At 38.2% G+C, this 14,975-nt stretch overlaps 1 protein-coding gene across 1 annotated transcript in view; it reads left to right on the top strand.

Annotated features, from left to right (window-relative positions):
• Nucleotides 1-14,975, top strand: part of LOC115900458 (partitioning defective 3 homolog) — a 371,816-nt gene that overhangs the window by 350,207 nt on the left and 6,634 nt on the right. The window contains exon 4 of the mRNA XM_030941336.1: nucleotides 1,750-1,928. Coding sequence (XP_030797196.1) covers nucleotides 1,750-1,928 — 179 coding nt within the window. The remainder of the gene's footprint in view (nucleotides 1-1,749; nucleotides 1,929-14,975) is intronic.

Here is a 14,975-nt window from a genome sequence, read left to right as displayed (position 1 = left end):
AGCCTTCACTGTATATAAATAGCCTGTCTTTAGTTTGGTATCCTCAAGGTTTCCATATCTTTACCATTGACCAGTGCACCAGTGTTTCAGAAATATCCTTCCTAGAATAAATGATGAGTTTACTGCTTCATGGTTAAAGCTATGTCATTAGACCAGACATGGTGGCTCACACCTGTAATCCCAGTACTTTTTGGGGCTGAGGAGGGTGGATAACCTGAGGTCAGGAGTTCAAGACCAGCCTGGCTAACATGGTGAAACCCCGTCTCTACTAAAAACACGAAAACTAACTTGTCATGGTGGTGCACACTTGTAGTAGCCTGTAGCTACTCAGGAGGCTGAGGCAGGAGAATCGCTTGAACCCAGGAGGCGGAGGTTGCTGTGAGCCAAGATCGTGCCACTGCATTCCAGCCTGGGTGACAGAGCCAGACTCTGTCTCAATCAATCAATCAATCAATCAATCAATCAATCCATCAATCAAGCTGTATTATTAGAGGCTTTAAAACAAATACTTACATCCTAGTTTTTAAAAGCAGAGTACTCTAAACATAATTTAAGTTTTGTCTTATGTTTTTGAGTGATTTCACTCAGTTGCTGAGTGGAACTTTTAGTTCTGATTCCAGCTGTTGCAGACTCTCTTCTTCTTCGCTTTGCATTTTTAATTCTGTATCTTCTTTGCTGTGGCGGTGATCATGTTTGCCAGGCTGTTGTCAGTGTTACGATAATGATCAAGTGTTCACCTGAGTTTAGTATTGATGTTGTTACAGCAATTGCAAGCAAGCTCTTCTATGCAGATACATTTGCTAAAATACTACCTTTTGTGTAATCGTATATGTGAGTATATGACAGAAACTACCTGCGGATTAACGTATTACTTTGAGTATTTTCTTTCTTAAGTATAAATAATATATATTCTGATAATACTTTATTGAACAAAATAAACATTTTATTCAACAAAATTTTTCAGTAGAGCAGCCAAATGTCTAGATTCTATAGATTTTTAAAAATTGATACATAATTTTACATATTTATGGAGAATATGTGATGTTTTGATACATGCATACCAGGTGTAATGGTCAAATCAAGGTAATTAGGATATTCACGCCTCAATGATTTATCATTTTTTGTATTGGAAACATTTCAGATCCTCTCTTCTAGCTACTTTGAAATATACAATAAATTATTTGTCAACTATATAGATTCTGTATTTTTATTCCAGTAGATATGATTAAAAGGTAGGTGAAATTTGTTTACTTGCTTAGAATCATTATTTTTTAAATGATACATGTGATGATTATTTAGAAATATTGGGATAATGATCACAGTATTGGTTATTATACTACTCTCTACTGAGTACACACTATATGTCAAGCACTGTTTTACCCCTTTATATTATTTAGTCCTCACATTACCCTGATCAAAGATGTACTGTTTTATTTTCATTTGAGTTGGAAGGGACTAGAGGCAGAGAACAGTTAGGCAACCTGGCCAGGGCCACATAGATAACAAGGAGTGAAGTCCAAATACAAACCTGGGCAGTTTTGCTCAGAGCTGACACTTGACCACATCTCTTTCACCATGTAGTATTTTAAAGGACCTAAAGGAATTTGTATTTAGAATACTGACCCACTGTCCCCTTTTACGAAAGTGAAATTCTGTTCCTTAATCTTTAGGATTTCCCTGTGTTCTCCTAGCATGTAGTTTACCAACATTAGTATCTTATTTTTCAGCGTAGTGCTTTTGTGTTTACAGATATGCCTCTTCATGTTCGACGCAGTAGTGACCCAGCTCTAATTGGCATCTCCACTTCTGTCAGTGATCATAATTTTTCCTCTGAAGAGCCTTCAAGGAAAAATCCCACACGCTGGTCAACAACAGCTGGCTTCCTCAAGCAGAACACTGCTGGGAGTCCTAAAACCTGTGACAGGAAGGTAACCGCCTCTGCTTGTTTGCTGCTATCCCTTGCCCCTCCTGAATTCTTGGTGTCCATGATGAGTGTTGTGTCTTGGGTAAACCATTGGTTTCCAGGGCATCTTCACGATGGCCTTTCGTGAGCATGGTACCAACTTCCATATCAAAGTTCAGATAGTCTCCTATTTTATATCACACTTCACATTTCTGATGAAAATCAGTGCCGTGTATCGTATGCACTTATTAATATATCCATTTTTTGAATAGATTCCATTTCATATCATTAAAAATGAAAACAATTTGACACAATATGTGTACCATATAAAGTCCCTTTCTTGCTGCCTCTCCTGGTCTCCTCTCCCATTTCTCCTCACAGGCAGCCTCTTTATTTGCTTTTTCTATGTTCTTACAGGGATATTTGACACATGTATAAGCAAATATTTATATTGGTTCAGAACATTATGAACTTTTAAGGATGAAAGTGGACTTCATGGTAATTTAGTTTGACTACCCAGTTGATCATTTTATCCTAAGTCTCCTTGTAAAAGGAAGTTTGTTGTCTAGTCTTCATAATATTTTATTCCTTTACCTAATTTATTTTAGTCCTTGACCTAATTTATTTAATCTGAATGAAAAAACTTTATTTTAGCCTGTTCTGTCTGTTTTAAAAAATTTGTTGGCCGGGCGTGGTGGCTCCCGCCTATAATCTCAGCGCTTTGGGAGGCCAGGGTGGGTGGAACTCCTGGCCAGAAGTTCAAGGCCACCCTAGTTAACATAGCAAAACCCCATCTCTACTAAAAATACAAAAATTAACCAGATGTGCTGGCATGCACCTGTAATCCCAACTACTCAGGATGCTGAGGCACAATAATTGCTTGAACCCAGGAGTCGGAGGTTGCAGTGAGCCGAGGTTGCGCCACTGCACTCTAGGCTGGGCGACAGAGTGAGACTCCATCTCAACAACAACAAAAAGCATGTTGATGCTCTTTGTCAGAACCCTTATTGTTCCTTTTTATCAGACCTCTTACCTCTTATTTCATGTGCATTTTGCTGAATCTGTCATTTTCACTTTTGAATCTATAGATGTTCAATAAACTTCTGTTGAATGACTTAGTAAACATTTTTTCAGTGCAGCCAGTAATTTAGCACAGTATATATTGAGAAATGTCGAAGTAATACTAATCACATAAGATTAAAAAGGATGTAGCTTGATATTTGCTTGATTTATTCTTTGCATAGGTATAAAAATACCTGTTTTAAATATTTTAACTTTGTTTTGCATTTCAGCACACTCCTTTCTGTAGTAGTTCAAGTAGAAAAAAAAGTGCATGGAAAACATAGGTTTAAACTGAGAAGAGTCTACTTGGAAAAAAAGAGTATATTTAGTTTCTGATTTTTTTGAATTATGAACTTAACTTTTAGGCTTAGTCTCCTGAAATACTTTGTTTTTATAGATGTGTTGAGGAGCCATATTGGAAGATCTTCTCATTAAGATTAGCTTGAAATTTTTGAGGACTTTATCTTGCAGTAGATTATCCAAAGAAGCAGAATCCAGTTTATCAGTGGGTCTCGTGTCAGTTAATTTTCTTTTAGAATAGACCCAATTTAATTTACCTGGATATTCACAGATGTGCAAACAAGTCAAGTTGACAGTTAAAAGAAATTTTTTAAACTAGGTTTTCAACTGTTTGAAGCATACTGAAGTTTCTTTTCAAGTTATTCAACATCTTGGATGTGTGAGTCCGTTTCAGTTGCAGCAGACAGAACCTGTTTGTATCATAAAACATTTTTGAACAAAAGGGATTTATCACTTAGAATTTTTTTTTTCTCACAAAATCACTGGAAGGGTTTGCAGAGCAGGTCCTAGGATGGCCCTGGAGAACCTTTAAAGCTATGCAGTAACAAACATGTGGCTTGCCTGTGGAGCTACCCTCTCTGCTTTTGTGGTGAAAGAGGTGCTGCAGTCCAGGGACCTGAACTCCTCCCATCGGAGCCTGCCTTCTACACACTACACACCGCCCTGCCTCCAGGTGTACTCACCTTGCTTCTGTCATTTGTCAAGCTGGAGATCCACCCTAGAAATGCTGCCAGTCATAACAGCCCAGGAAAAATCTGTTTCACACCACTATTAAAATCTCATGCTACTGAATCTGAGTGGGTGCAGTTCAGTTTGTATCTAGATCCTTATCTGCAGAAGAGCCTGGGAAATAGAGCATTAGCCTTAAAACCTCTGCAGCACAGGAACACGTTAGGAGAGCACTGAGACCCTCATTGCCAATTAACCAGTTCCACCTAGCTGATGCAGTTTCATTTTAAAATTTTAATTTTATTTATTTATTTATTTATTTAGAGACAGGGTCTTGCTTTGTCACCCAGGCTGGAGAGCAGTGGCGCAGTCTCAGCTCACTGCAACTTCTATCTCCCAGGTTCAAGCATTCTCCTGCCTCAGCCGCCCAAGTAGCTGGGTCTACAGGCACTAGCCATCACACCTGGCTGATTGTTTAATTTTTTGTAGAGATGGGGTCTTGCTGTGTTGCCCAGGCTGGTCTCAAACTTTTGGACTTGGGTGATCCTTCCATCTCAGCCTCCCAAAGGCTGGAATTACAGACATGAGCCACCATATCCAGCCTGACATTGTTTTAGATAACATGCTTCTATCATTGTAGAAAATTTGGCAAAATTGTAGAATAGAACAAAATAAAATCATTCATAACTCCAGAACCCAGCAACAACCAGTATTCACACACACACACGTTGGAGTCATGCTATGTTCATGTATTTGTATCCTGATTATTTCAACATTATTTTTCATATAATAGGAATTTTCCCTGGTGTGAATTTTATTGTAACTATTTTAATGAGTGTAAAACATTTCATTGTAGGTTGTATTCTGTCTTCTGTCAATTTTGGACATTCATGCTCTTTCTCTTTTTTTCACATTGAAAATTGTTACATATTCAGCCATCTTTTTGCTTACATGGAGCATTACTTAATGTAGCCAGATGCCCATATTTTCCCATAGGAAAAGCCTTGATCTACATATATATTTCTAGATGAAGTGATATTTGCATACAATATACTTGAATAGTAATGTGTAATGAATTAGTCTTTTGAATTTTCTTTGGCTTTACTCTTGAAATACTAATCTTGCTGTCTGTGTTTTATGCTGTTTGTATTTTAGTCTGAGAGCTCATATATAAATATGATTAAGTGTTATTTTATTTTCAGTTATAAAAAGCCTTCTCATCTTTTCAGTATTCAGATGGAAGGAAAGCATACTTGCTGCTTAGGTACAAGCATTCAATTTCTTTATTTCTGTGAAGCCCATGAGAGCTTACCTATGCTGTCATGCTTTAAGATGTTATAAATTCTTATGAATGTGTCGTGGTTCAGGTTTTCTGTGTAAAATTGTGGAAATAAATTAGTTGTTTATTCATAGCCCTCTGATTTAGTGATCTCTAGTGGTTAAAATAAGTTAACATTTTTAAATAACTCATCTTCATAGTTAAGTGGTTTATATTCCTCCAGGTTAAATGAACAGAGTAAATTATTTTAGAATAATGTTACCAATCAATTAAAATCTCTTGTTTCTAAGCAGGAAAGTTGTATTCTGATACATTAGAGCACCATCAGGTCAAACTCTCTCCTTTGGTTCAAAACCCAAATGAGAGGTGGAGTCTTACTTGTTGAAATAGTGGTCATAATCTCATTCCACTATTAGGCTTAGTGGGCAGGGTGTACAGATGATGATGATACTCTATTGCCTGAGAGCCTGAAGAGTCCAAGGGTCCCATGGGCTTCTGGATTTCTGAAAAATTTTCACGCTTTTATTTGGAAGTGAGATGGAGAGGGTAAGGGAGCTGTGGCTTTTTTCAAAGTTATTTGACATACTCACCTTTGTGTCCAGTATTTTGTGGCTGACTACCTTTTCCAACTGTTTTAGGGAACATTTTGCTCACACTTCGTGTGGAAAGTTTCTTGCTAGAGGCTGTATTTTCATTCGAGAGTAAACATGTGGTTAATATTTTATCCTGCAGGAGAGTATTTCAATTGGTGTGAATACTTTAATCATCTTTGCCACCTCTTTGGTCTTCCTTATTAAGTCAGTGTTGCTGTGAATATAGAGTCCAGCTAGTCTGTGGAGAGCGTGTGATTCATCCCATCAAGAAAGATGTAATGAGCTCTTAGAAGAATCAGCTTACCATGCAGTGCCAGGGATAAGGACTATGGACTATTTCACTGTGCAGTTGCTACAAGCCATTGTTCTGTCCCTGTAAATAATGAGTGGCATTGTTTTTGTGAATTATATTTCCTCCTAAACAATTAACATAGGTAGATTTAGTATAAAACCAGTTGTGGACAAGTTTCCAAAAGAGATTCTTACCTGATTAGGGAAAGGGGAAGAAGGTAATAAAGGGAACCTGTTGCATTGGTATCATTAGCTTCCTTTTCTTTTGATTTTTTAAAGGGAGACCTTGAACTGTTTCTTACCTGCTGGGTTTATTATTTCTGTTTGGTTTAGTTGCTTGGCATGTTTGGTATCTTTCCAATACCCCTGATACACACAACCTCTCGTAAGAGATGCTTTCTTAGTTATGTCTTTGTCGTCTCGCTTTTCTTTCTATTAGAAAGGTGAGATGTTTTGTCTAAGTTTAGGAAATTACTTTTATAAACATTTTTGAAGTATATTTCAAGGTTCCCCAACCCCCTTTTTTTCCCTGATAGTAATACAGCTTGCTCTTTGCATATATACAGTAATGAAGGGTATAATAGAAGCAGGGAAATGCCATCAGGCTTCTGTGTCCATGGGTTCTGCATCCATGGATTCAACCAAGATTAGATTGAAAATTTTTGGAACAACAACAGAAAAAGAATGGTTGTGTCTGAACACGTAGAAACTTTCCTTTGTCCTCATTTCCTAAATAACACAGTGTAACACCTATTTACACAAAGCAGTTTCTTTGTATTAGGTCATGTAAATCATCTAGAGATCATTTAAACTATATGGGAGGATGTGCATAGGTTATGTGCAGTACTCCACCATTTCATGTAAGGGTCTTAAGCATCTGTGGATTTTGGTATCTGCGAGGGGTCCTGGAACCAGCCCCCCAAGGATACTGAGGGATGATTGTAATTTGAAGTTTTGAAGATGACTAGTAATGACATTTTGATGTATTAACTTTAGGACTTCTGTGGAGCATGGCTCTATACAGATGTTGGCTATTCTTACTACCAGGGGGAACATCCAGGTATAGTTTAATTTCCTGCAATTTTTCCCAATTTCTGCTGTATTGAGAATTTTCCTATGCCTCATAAATATGGCTAGTTTGCATAATGTTATATTATGTGCTGATTTTTTATAGTTAATGTTTAACTCTATTTGATGGTTTTTTTCTTTCATATGACATTTATATTTTTGTCAATTTTGTTTGCCTTTATAAGTAACCTTTAGAAGTACCCTTCAGAGAATGTACTTGTATATCAATTTATGTTGGCATCTCTGATTATTTTCTTTGACTAGATTCCTCAAGTAGACTTATTTGGTAAGGAGTTGAATATTTTTAAAGCTATTGGTAATTGTTTCACATAAATTCCAGACTAATAAAGTATGAAGTAGTTAGGATGTATAAAATGCTCTGAGAAGTCCTAGATAGGATAGGAGTGAGGATGGGGGTGGTAGTGAAGGAAACAAGCAGCTGGTACTATTCCTGAGTTCCAGAACTTACTCTCTCACTAGATAGCTTAAGGATTCTACATGGGTGTGCATCAGAATTACCTGTAGACTTCCAAGAGATGAAACACAGGCATTACTCACACCAACAGATTCCTTTACCCACTCCAGAAAATTTGTGTGTTTCCTTAAAGCTGAAAACAGAAAGTGTGGTTACATTTTAAGGGAGAGGAAATAGAAGTATAGTCATGCGTCACTTAATGACAGAGGTACATCCTGAGAATTGCATTGTTAGGCGATTTCATCCTTGTGTGACTATCATAGAGTGCGCTTACACAAACCTCGATGGTGTAGCCTACAACACACCTAGGTTACATGGTATATCCTGTTCTTCTAGGCTGCAAACCTACCTATACAGCATGCAACTATACTGAATAGGCAGCGGGGACACAGTGTATTCATATTTAGATATTTGTATATCTAATATATCTAAACATAGAAGAAGTACAGTAAAAATACAGGATTTTAATCTTATGTGATCACCATTGTATATGCGGTCCATTGTTTATAAGAACGTTGTTATGGGGTGCATGACTGTATAATTTTTTTTTTTTGAGATATCTTCTCTTTAAGCTAATTTTTCTGTAATAGCAGAATAGAATCTAGTACATTTGCTGTATTTGGGTTTGTGACATTTCACTTCCTCTCATACTTAGATTACACAAATGTATCATTTTCAAATGAAAATTAAATTAGAGTCTTTTAAAAGTCCTACAACTCATTGAATATTGAATGTTGACTATCAATGCAAAATAGAACTGGAAATATTTCTAGATTGAACCCTTAATAAAGCAATGTTTCTGTCTATGTTTCTTCTCTGTGTGTTCCTTCATTCCTTTCAAACCCCTTTGTTTCTTCTTTTCCTTCCCTTCCTTTTCCCCTTCTCCTTCCCTTCCCCTTCCCTTTCCCATTTCTTTCCCATTCCTATTCCTTTCCCTTTCCCCCTCCTTTCTCGTTCCGTTCCCTTCCCCTTCCTCTTCCGCTTCCTCTTACCCATCCCTTCCGCTTTCTTCCCTTTCCCTTCCCCCTTTTTCCCTTCCCTTCCCCTCCCCTTCCCCTTTTCTTTCCCTTCCCCTTCCCATTCCCATTCCCTTTTCCTCCCTCCCCTTCACCTTTCCCTTCCCCTTCCCTTCCCCTTCCCATTTGTTTCCCTTTCCCTTCCCCTTTCTCTTCCCCTCCTCCTTCCCTTCCCCTTCCCCTCCTCCTTCCCCTCCCCTTCCGCTCCCCTTCCCCTCCCCCCTCCCTCTCCCCCCTCCCCCTCCCCTCCCCCTTCCCCCCTCCCCCTCCCCTCCCCCTTCCCCTCCCCTTTTCCCTCCCCCTTCCCCTCCCTCTTCCCCTCCCCCTTCCCCTCCTCCTTCCCATCCCCCTTCCCATCCCCCTTTCCTTTCCTCCCCTTCCCCTTTCCTTCCCCTTTCCCTTTCCCTTTACCCTCCCCTCCCCTTCCCTCCCCTCTCCCCTCTCCCCTCCTGCTTCCCCTCCCCCTCCCCCTTTCCCTTCCTCTTCCTCTTCCTTTTTCCTTTTTCTCCTCTTCCCTCTTCTCCTCCTCCTCTCCTCTGCTCTCTTCTCCTCTTCTTTTCTTTTCTTTTGCTACTGTCTGGCTCTGCTCTATTGCCCAGTCTGGAGTTCAGTGCATGGCTTACTGCAGTTTCAGCCTTGTGGGTTCAAGTGATCCTCCATCTCAGCCCATGGAGTAGGTTGTACTACAAGCATGGACCACCCCACCCAGCTATTTTTTTTTTTTTTAAGAGATGGGGTCTCACTCTGTTGCCCAGGCTGGTCTTGAACTCCTGGGCTCAAGTGATCCTCCCATCTTGGCCTCCCAATGTGTTTGGATTACAGGGCCTGAGCCACTGCGCCTGCCCCAGTTTGACTTCTTGATTTCTGCTTCTCATTTATTATTTCTAATTTACAAGGCCAACTGTCATATTAGTAAATTTGAAAGCACCATTTTATTTCTAAACTACGTTTTTAAAAGTTTATTTTATTTATTTTTCGCCTTTGTGCTCTGTTGGATTTGAAGAAGATTATTTTAAAACACAAAATACACTTGACCAGTTGGCTGCTGAGAAGAAGTTGTTTATCGTTTGGTTATTTGTGAGCCAAGCATAGCTTCCAGCATTATGGTAACCATCCAAAAGCTTAAAGGATGAGATGAGATAGTTCTTTAGAATCACAAGTCCTCCATGACAGACCTGTAGCTCTCTTTAATTTTCTTCGGCATTAGTTTCAAGGGAGATACAGCTGAGAGTAGACTTTAAACTATTCTGCTGCAACATTTGTATTTCCTGTTAGCAGTCTCTATATCTATCAATTTTACCATTCTATTTTGCATATTAAAATATCTTAATTTGAATACAGCACATTTTTGGACTTTCAGTTATGGTTATAATTATTTCTACAATAGGCGGGGCTCACTGAGTTATTGATAACCTCGTCTCATCTATTTCTATGCTACATTAGGAATACAGTCTGCCTTCATATGCTTTAAATATTTTGTGTTCAAAGTGATAAAATCCTAAGGTGTTATTGATAAAATTTTGGAGCCTGGACGTGATATTTTTAGAGTTCACAAGCTACTACAGGATGCAATATTTTTAGAGTTCACAAACTACTACGGGAGTATAAATCCCAAATAAAGTCAGAAGCCTTCTTGTGTGCCCTCAAAGTTACATATATCACAGAGAGAAATGAATATGTTATACCCGATTGTCTTGACTTAGGGGAGAGGACCAGGAAGTATCATTGGTTAAATTATATGGAACAAAATTTTGTGTAGTCTATATACATTGAAAAATATTTTAATCTCATGTGATCTCATTTCATCTTTTTATTTATTTTTTTTCTTGAGATGGAGTCTCACTGTGTTGCCCAGGCTGGAATGCAATGGCGTGATCTCAGCTCACTGCAACTTCTGCCTCCTGGGTTCAAGCGATAGTCTTGCCTCAGCCTCCCCAGTAGCTGGGATTACAGGCGCTAACTACCACGCCTGGCTAAGTTTTTGTATTTTTAGTAGAGACAGGGTTTCACCGTGTTGGCCAGGCTGATCTTGACCTCCTGACCTCAGGTGATCTACCCGCCTTGGTCTCCCAAAGTGCTGGGATTACAGGCATCAGCCACCGTGCCTGGCTTCATTTTTTTAAGCTAGTTTCTATTTTTAATTTTTTATAATTTAGCTTATAAACCTACCTATTTTCAGTTGTGAAGTTAGATCTAGTCCCTTCAAGTCCTGTTATTAACAAGTAGAGTATCAGATGGATTGCTGCGACTGGAGCACCTGTTTGCATTCTGAGGGCTCTGGCTTTGAGCATCCTTTCTTTTAATTTTGCATATATTCCTGCTACTGTTATCATCTGGGCTGCCTTTGGAGAAATGTGTTCCAGTCAGCATTCCTCGAAATTTGGTAGTAGAAATGGTTTCCATTTATTTTACCTATAAGCCATATCTGTTTTTGTGGTTTTAATATTTTCAGTAATGATAACCAAGTTGTTTTTGAATACTTGCTATTCCTAGGCATTATGCCATGCTCGATATGTTACATGTTATATATAATTTAATTATACCTATGCCAGAAGTATAGGCACTGTTGCTGTACCCGTTTTATTGGTGAGCAAGTAGAGCCCTAGAGAGTTTAAATAACTCACCTAATAATTCAACCAGCTGTTAAATGATAAAGTTGTGATATAAATGTGCTGAGTTCTCATGGCTGGATACTTGCACTTTTGTTTTTACTTTTTATTGGGGCATCTTGTTGCAATAGCTGTTTTATTTGCACTTTATGTTTTTTTGTGGGGGGGAGGGGAGAGTAAGGTTTCAGTAGACATTACTCAAATTCCCTGAATCACATTTTCTAAAATTGTAGTTTTTAGCCATAAATGGAGGACAGAAATAGTTTCCTTGAATATTAATATCCTGTTTATAGAACATGCTTTTTCTGCTAATGAGGTTGTAGAGAGGAACTCAGGTCTCTAGAAGTTTGTGCCATCCGTTTCTTTACTCTCAGTGCTTCCCATGTGGCAATGTAATTCTTCACAAAAGTCATTACTGTATGAGAAACAATATGTAGGATAAGATTATGATAAATGAAAGTCAACACTTTCTACATTAAGAAAAAAAGTAACTGTGGAGATAGTGTACCTGAGGAGGCACTTTCACAATTAAGGGGAAAGCTAAGGTAGACTGTACCTATGGACTTTCACAGAAATTACCCAATTCTTCTGCTCATCCATCCAGTCCATTGGAGTTTGGATTGTGGGCTGAAAAGTGGAAGGAAGTGGTAATTATCTTACATTGTCAGGCTAGTTATATGTGATGTAAATCTCTTCATTTTCAAATTGTAGTAATTTATTTAAATATATATGTATATATATATTTGTTTTTAAATTCAGATGAAAAATATTTAGATAAATATAAAATATTTATGATGCACATCTAAATAATGTATAAGACTGTAGATATTTGGAATTAAGCAACCGCTATAAGTATTTTACTGTCTCTCTCCCTCTCTCTAGCATCTGTTCCCTTTTTTTTGTATTGTGCATAGTACTCTTGATGCAAAATGCTATTGTTACTTATAATTTTATTTTTGTAGCGTACATATTTAGAGTTGAGCATTTTTGAAAGAAAATGAAGTGTTGGGTATTTCTTGCCTTCAAAGTTAAGCATTTTCTAAAATGTTTTAAAATTGCTTCATATATAAATTTGTTTTTCAGAGCAGCTTTAGTCAAATGTTGCTCCTCATGTTTAGTGTAGTGTAAGAAAGTGAGTCAAGAACTTCAAAATTTAATTGGACCTGAAATATTTATTTATTTATTCTTTCACACACTCACCCTTCTTGTTTTAAGGAGTATAGGTCAAAAATGGTGGTCCCGTATTCTCCATTCCTGCCCACTGCTGATAATGGAATGCTGGTGGTTCTAGGGGAATTCCGGGACCATGCTGGCCCTTATGAAATACTGTGCAGGAAAGCAAGTGGAGGCTGTGGTTAGTGCAGCTTTCCTTTAGGCTCCATCCTTCAGTTCCTCAGAGTCCAAGAGTGGACAACATTTTTGTAAATTTTTATAAATGTTAAACTCCCCTCATCTATCTCCTTCTCACCTCTTTCTGCATGTTTTCTTAGGATAAAGAAGATAATCTAAGTAATACCTGGAAAGAGATTTTCTTTTTTTTTTTTTTTGAGACAGGATCTCTCTCTGTTGCCCAGACTGGATTGCAGTGGTCCAACCGTTGCTCACTACAGTCTCAAGCTCCTGGAATTAATCAGATCTTTGTATTGTAAAACAATTTTAGGCTGGGCACAGTGCCTCACATCTATAATCTCAGCACTTTGGGCGGCCAAGATGGGAGGATTTCTTGAGGCCAGGAGCTTGAGACCAGATTATGAGCAACATAGTAAGATTCAGTCTCTACAAAAAAATAAAAAAATTAGCCATGTGTGGTGATGTGTGCCTGTAGTCTCAGCTACTCGGATGGCTGAAGTGGGTGGATCACTTGAGCTGGGCAGGTTGAGGCTTCAGTGAGTTATGATTGTGCCTCTGCACTCCAGCCTGGGTGACAGAGCGAGGCCCTGTCTCCCACAAAATAATAAAGAAAACTTAAATATTATTTTAAGAATGAAATGAGACAATTTTAAAGCCAACATTTTATGTATGATCATTCTTAACACTGTATAGTATTTCTTAGTGAACCAACCATCTCTATGAAAATATAATTTGTGATCAAGATTATATCATCGTTTTGAATTCAAGAAATACCTTCCCATGTGATGGGATCCTTGTGTAGCAGTGACCACATATCAGAAATTATTGTCATTACATAATAAACTATGACTATGGTTCCATGTTAGATTAAGAATGAGAAGTTGGAAATTTTATTACTCATGCCATGATTGAGTGGAGGCTAGGCTGGTGGTGCACACCTGTAATTCTATACTTTGGGAGGCTTAGGCAGGAGGATCATTTGAACCCAGGAGTTTAAGACCGACCTCGGCAATATAGTGAGACCTTGTCTCTCCAAAAAGTTAAAAATTAGCTGAGTGTGTTGGCTTGCATCTGTAGTCTTAGGTACTTGGGAGTCTGAGGTGGGAGGATCACTTGAGCCCGGGAGGTGGAAGTTGCAGTTAGCCAAGATTGTGCCATTGCTCTCCAGCCTGGATGACAGAGTGAGACCCTGTCTCAAAAAAAGAAAAAGGAAATTGAGTGAGTAGAATTTGGGCATTGAGGTGGGTAGGTGTAACCATGGGAATGGGTTGCCATCCTCATCTCCACAATTTATTTGTTACCACTTCTGCAGATCCCTGTTTCTTCTTTCAATCAGTAAGAGGTTAACCTGGCTGTTGTCTCTAGCTTGTTCCTTCCAGCTTTAAAATGCTGTATCCAAAATTTTTCATGGCTTCCTTCTCTGTCAAAGTGGATTAGGAACAGCTGAGAAAATTGGTTCAAACAAGCACCCTGGATGTGCTTGAGTTTTGCTAATCTTTCTCTTCTCCTTGGATTCCCTGGTTGGCTCTCTGGACAGATCTGGTGGCTTCAGAGAAATCTGTGCCCCTTTTAGTTTGATCAGACCTGCATCTCCAGGAGAGATTTTTGACCAATCCTTTTTCATATTGGGTCCCTTTATGTTCATAGTCTGATACAGATCCATACTCCTGCGATTATTTTTCTTGTTTGATTTATAAAGACCGTTAACAAGATACTGGCCAGTTATAGGTTATGGCTTAAAACTAAAATGTCATGCTTCTGATTTTGCCAGTGTATCAACTTGAAGGGTTTGCTGCCGTGACAGGAATTGTATTTGGAAACTTAATTGTAATTTTCAGATTCTTTCTAATATAGAAATTCTTCTATATTAGAATTCCACCACGAAAATTTTTTGGCATATTCAGCATTCTTGAGTTTCTCACCAAATTAAGTGAATTTTATTATCTAGAAGATACTGAGTATGTATCAGAATGACTGGAAAAGACATTATCAAATGTGGAGAATGATATAGTTCATTTTTCAGGTCAGAATGAGTTTTAAGAACTATGGATAATACCTTTAACATTTCAAAGGAAAAATCTTAGTAAAAATTTGATGTGTGTGTTAGGATATTTTATTTTGTATATTATTAATTTGTTGGATAGTTAATTTGCTTGGATAAATTATTTTCACATTGTTTTACTTATTCCTGTTCAAAACTTTAACTCAGTTGAAAATTGGCTGGGCACGGTGGCTCACGCCTGTAATCCCAGCACTTTGGGAGGCCGAGGCGAGCGGATCACCTGAGGTCAGAAGTTCGAGACCAGTCTGCTGAACAGGGCGAAAGCCTGTCTCTACTAAAAATACAAAAAATTAGCTAG

This window comes from Rhinopithecus roxellana, chromosome 11 (genome assembly GCF_007565055.1).
Source record: "Rhinopithecus roxellana isolate Shanxi Qingling chromosome 11, ASM756505v1, whole genome shotgun sequence".
NCBI lineage: Eukaryota > Metazoa > Chordata > Mammalia > Primates > Cercopithecidae > Rhinopithecus > Rhinopithecus roxellana.
Note: the sequence above shows the minus strand (reverse complement) of the source record. Positions and strands in the feature narration are given on the sequence as shown.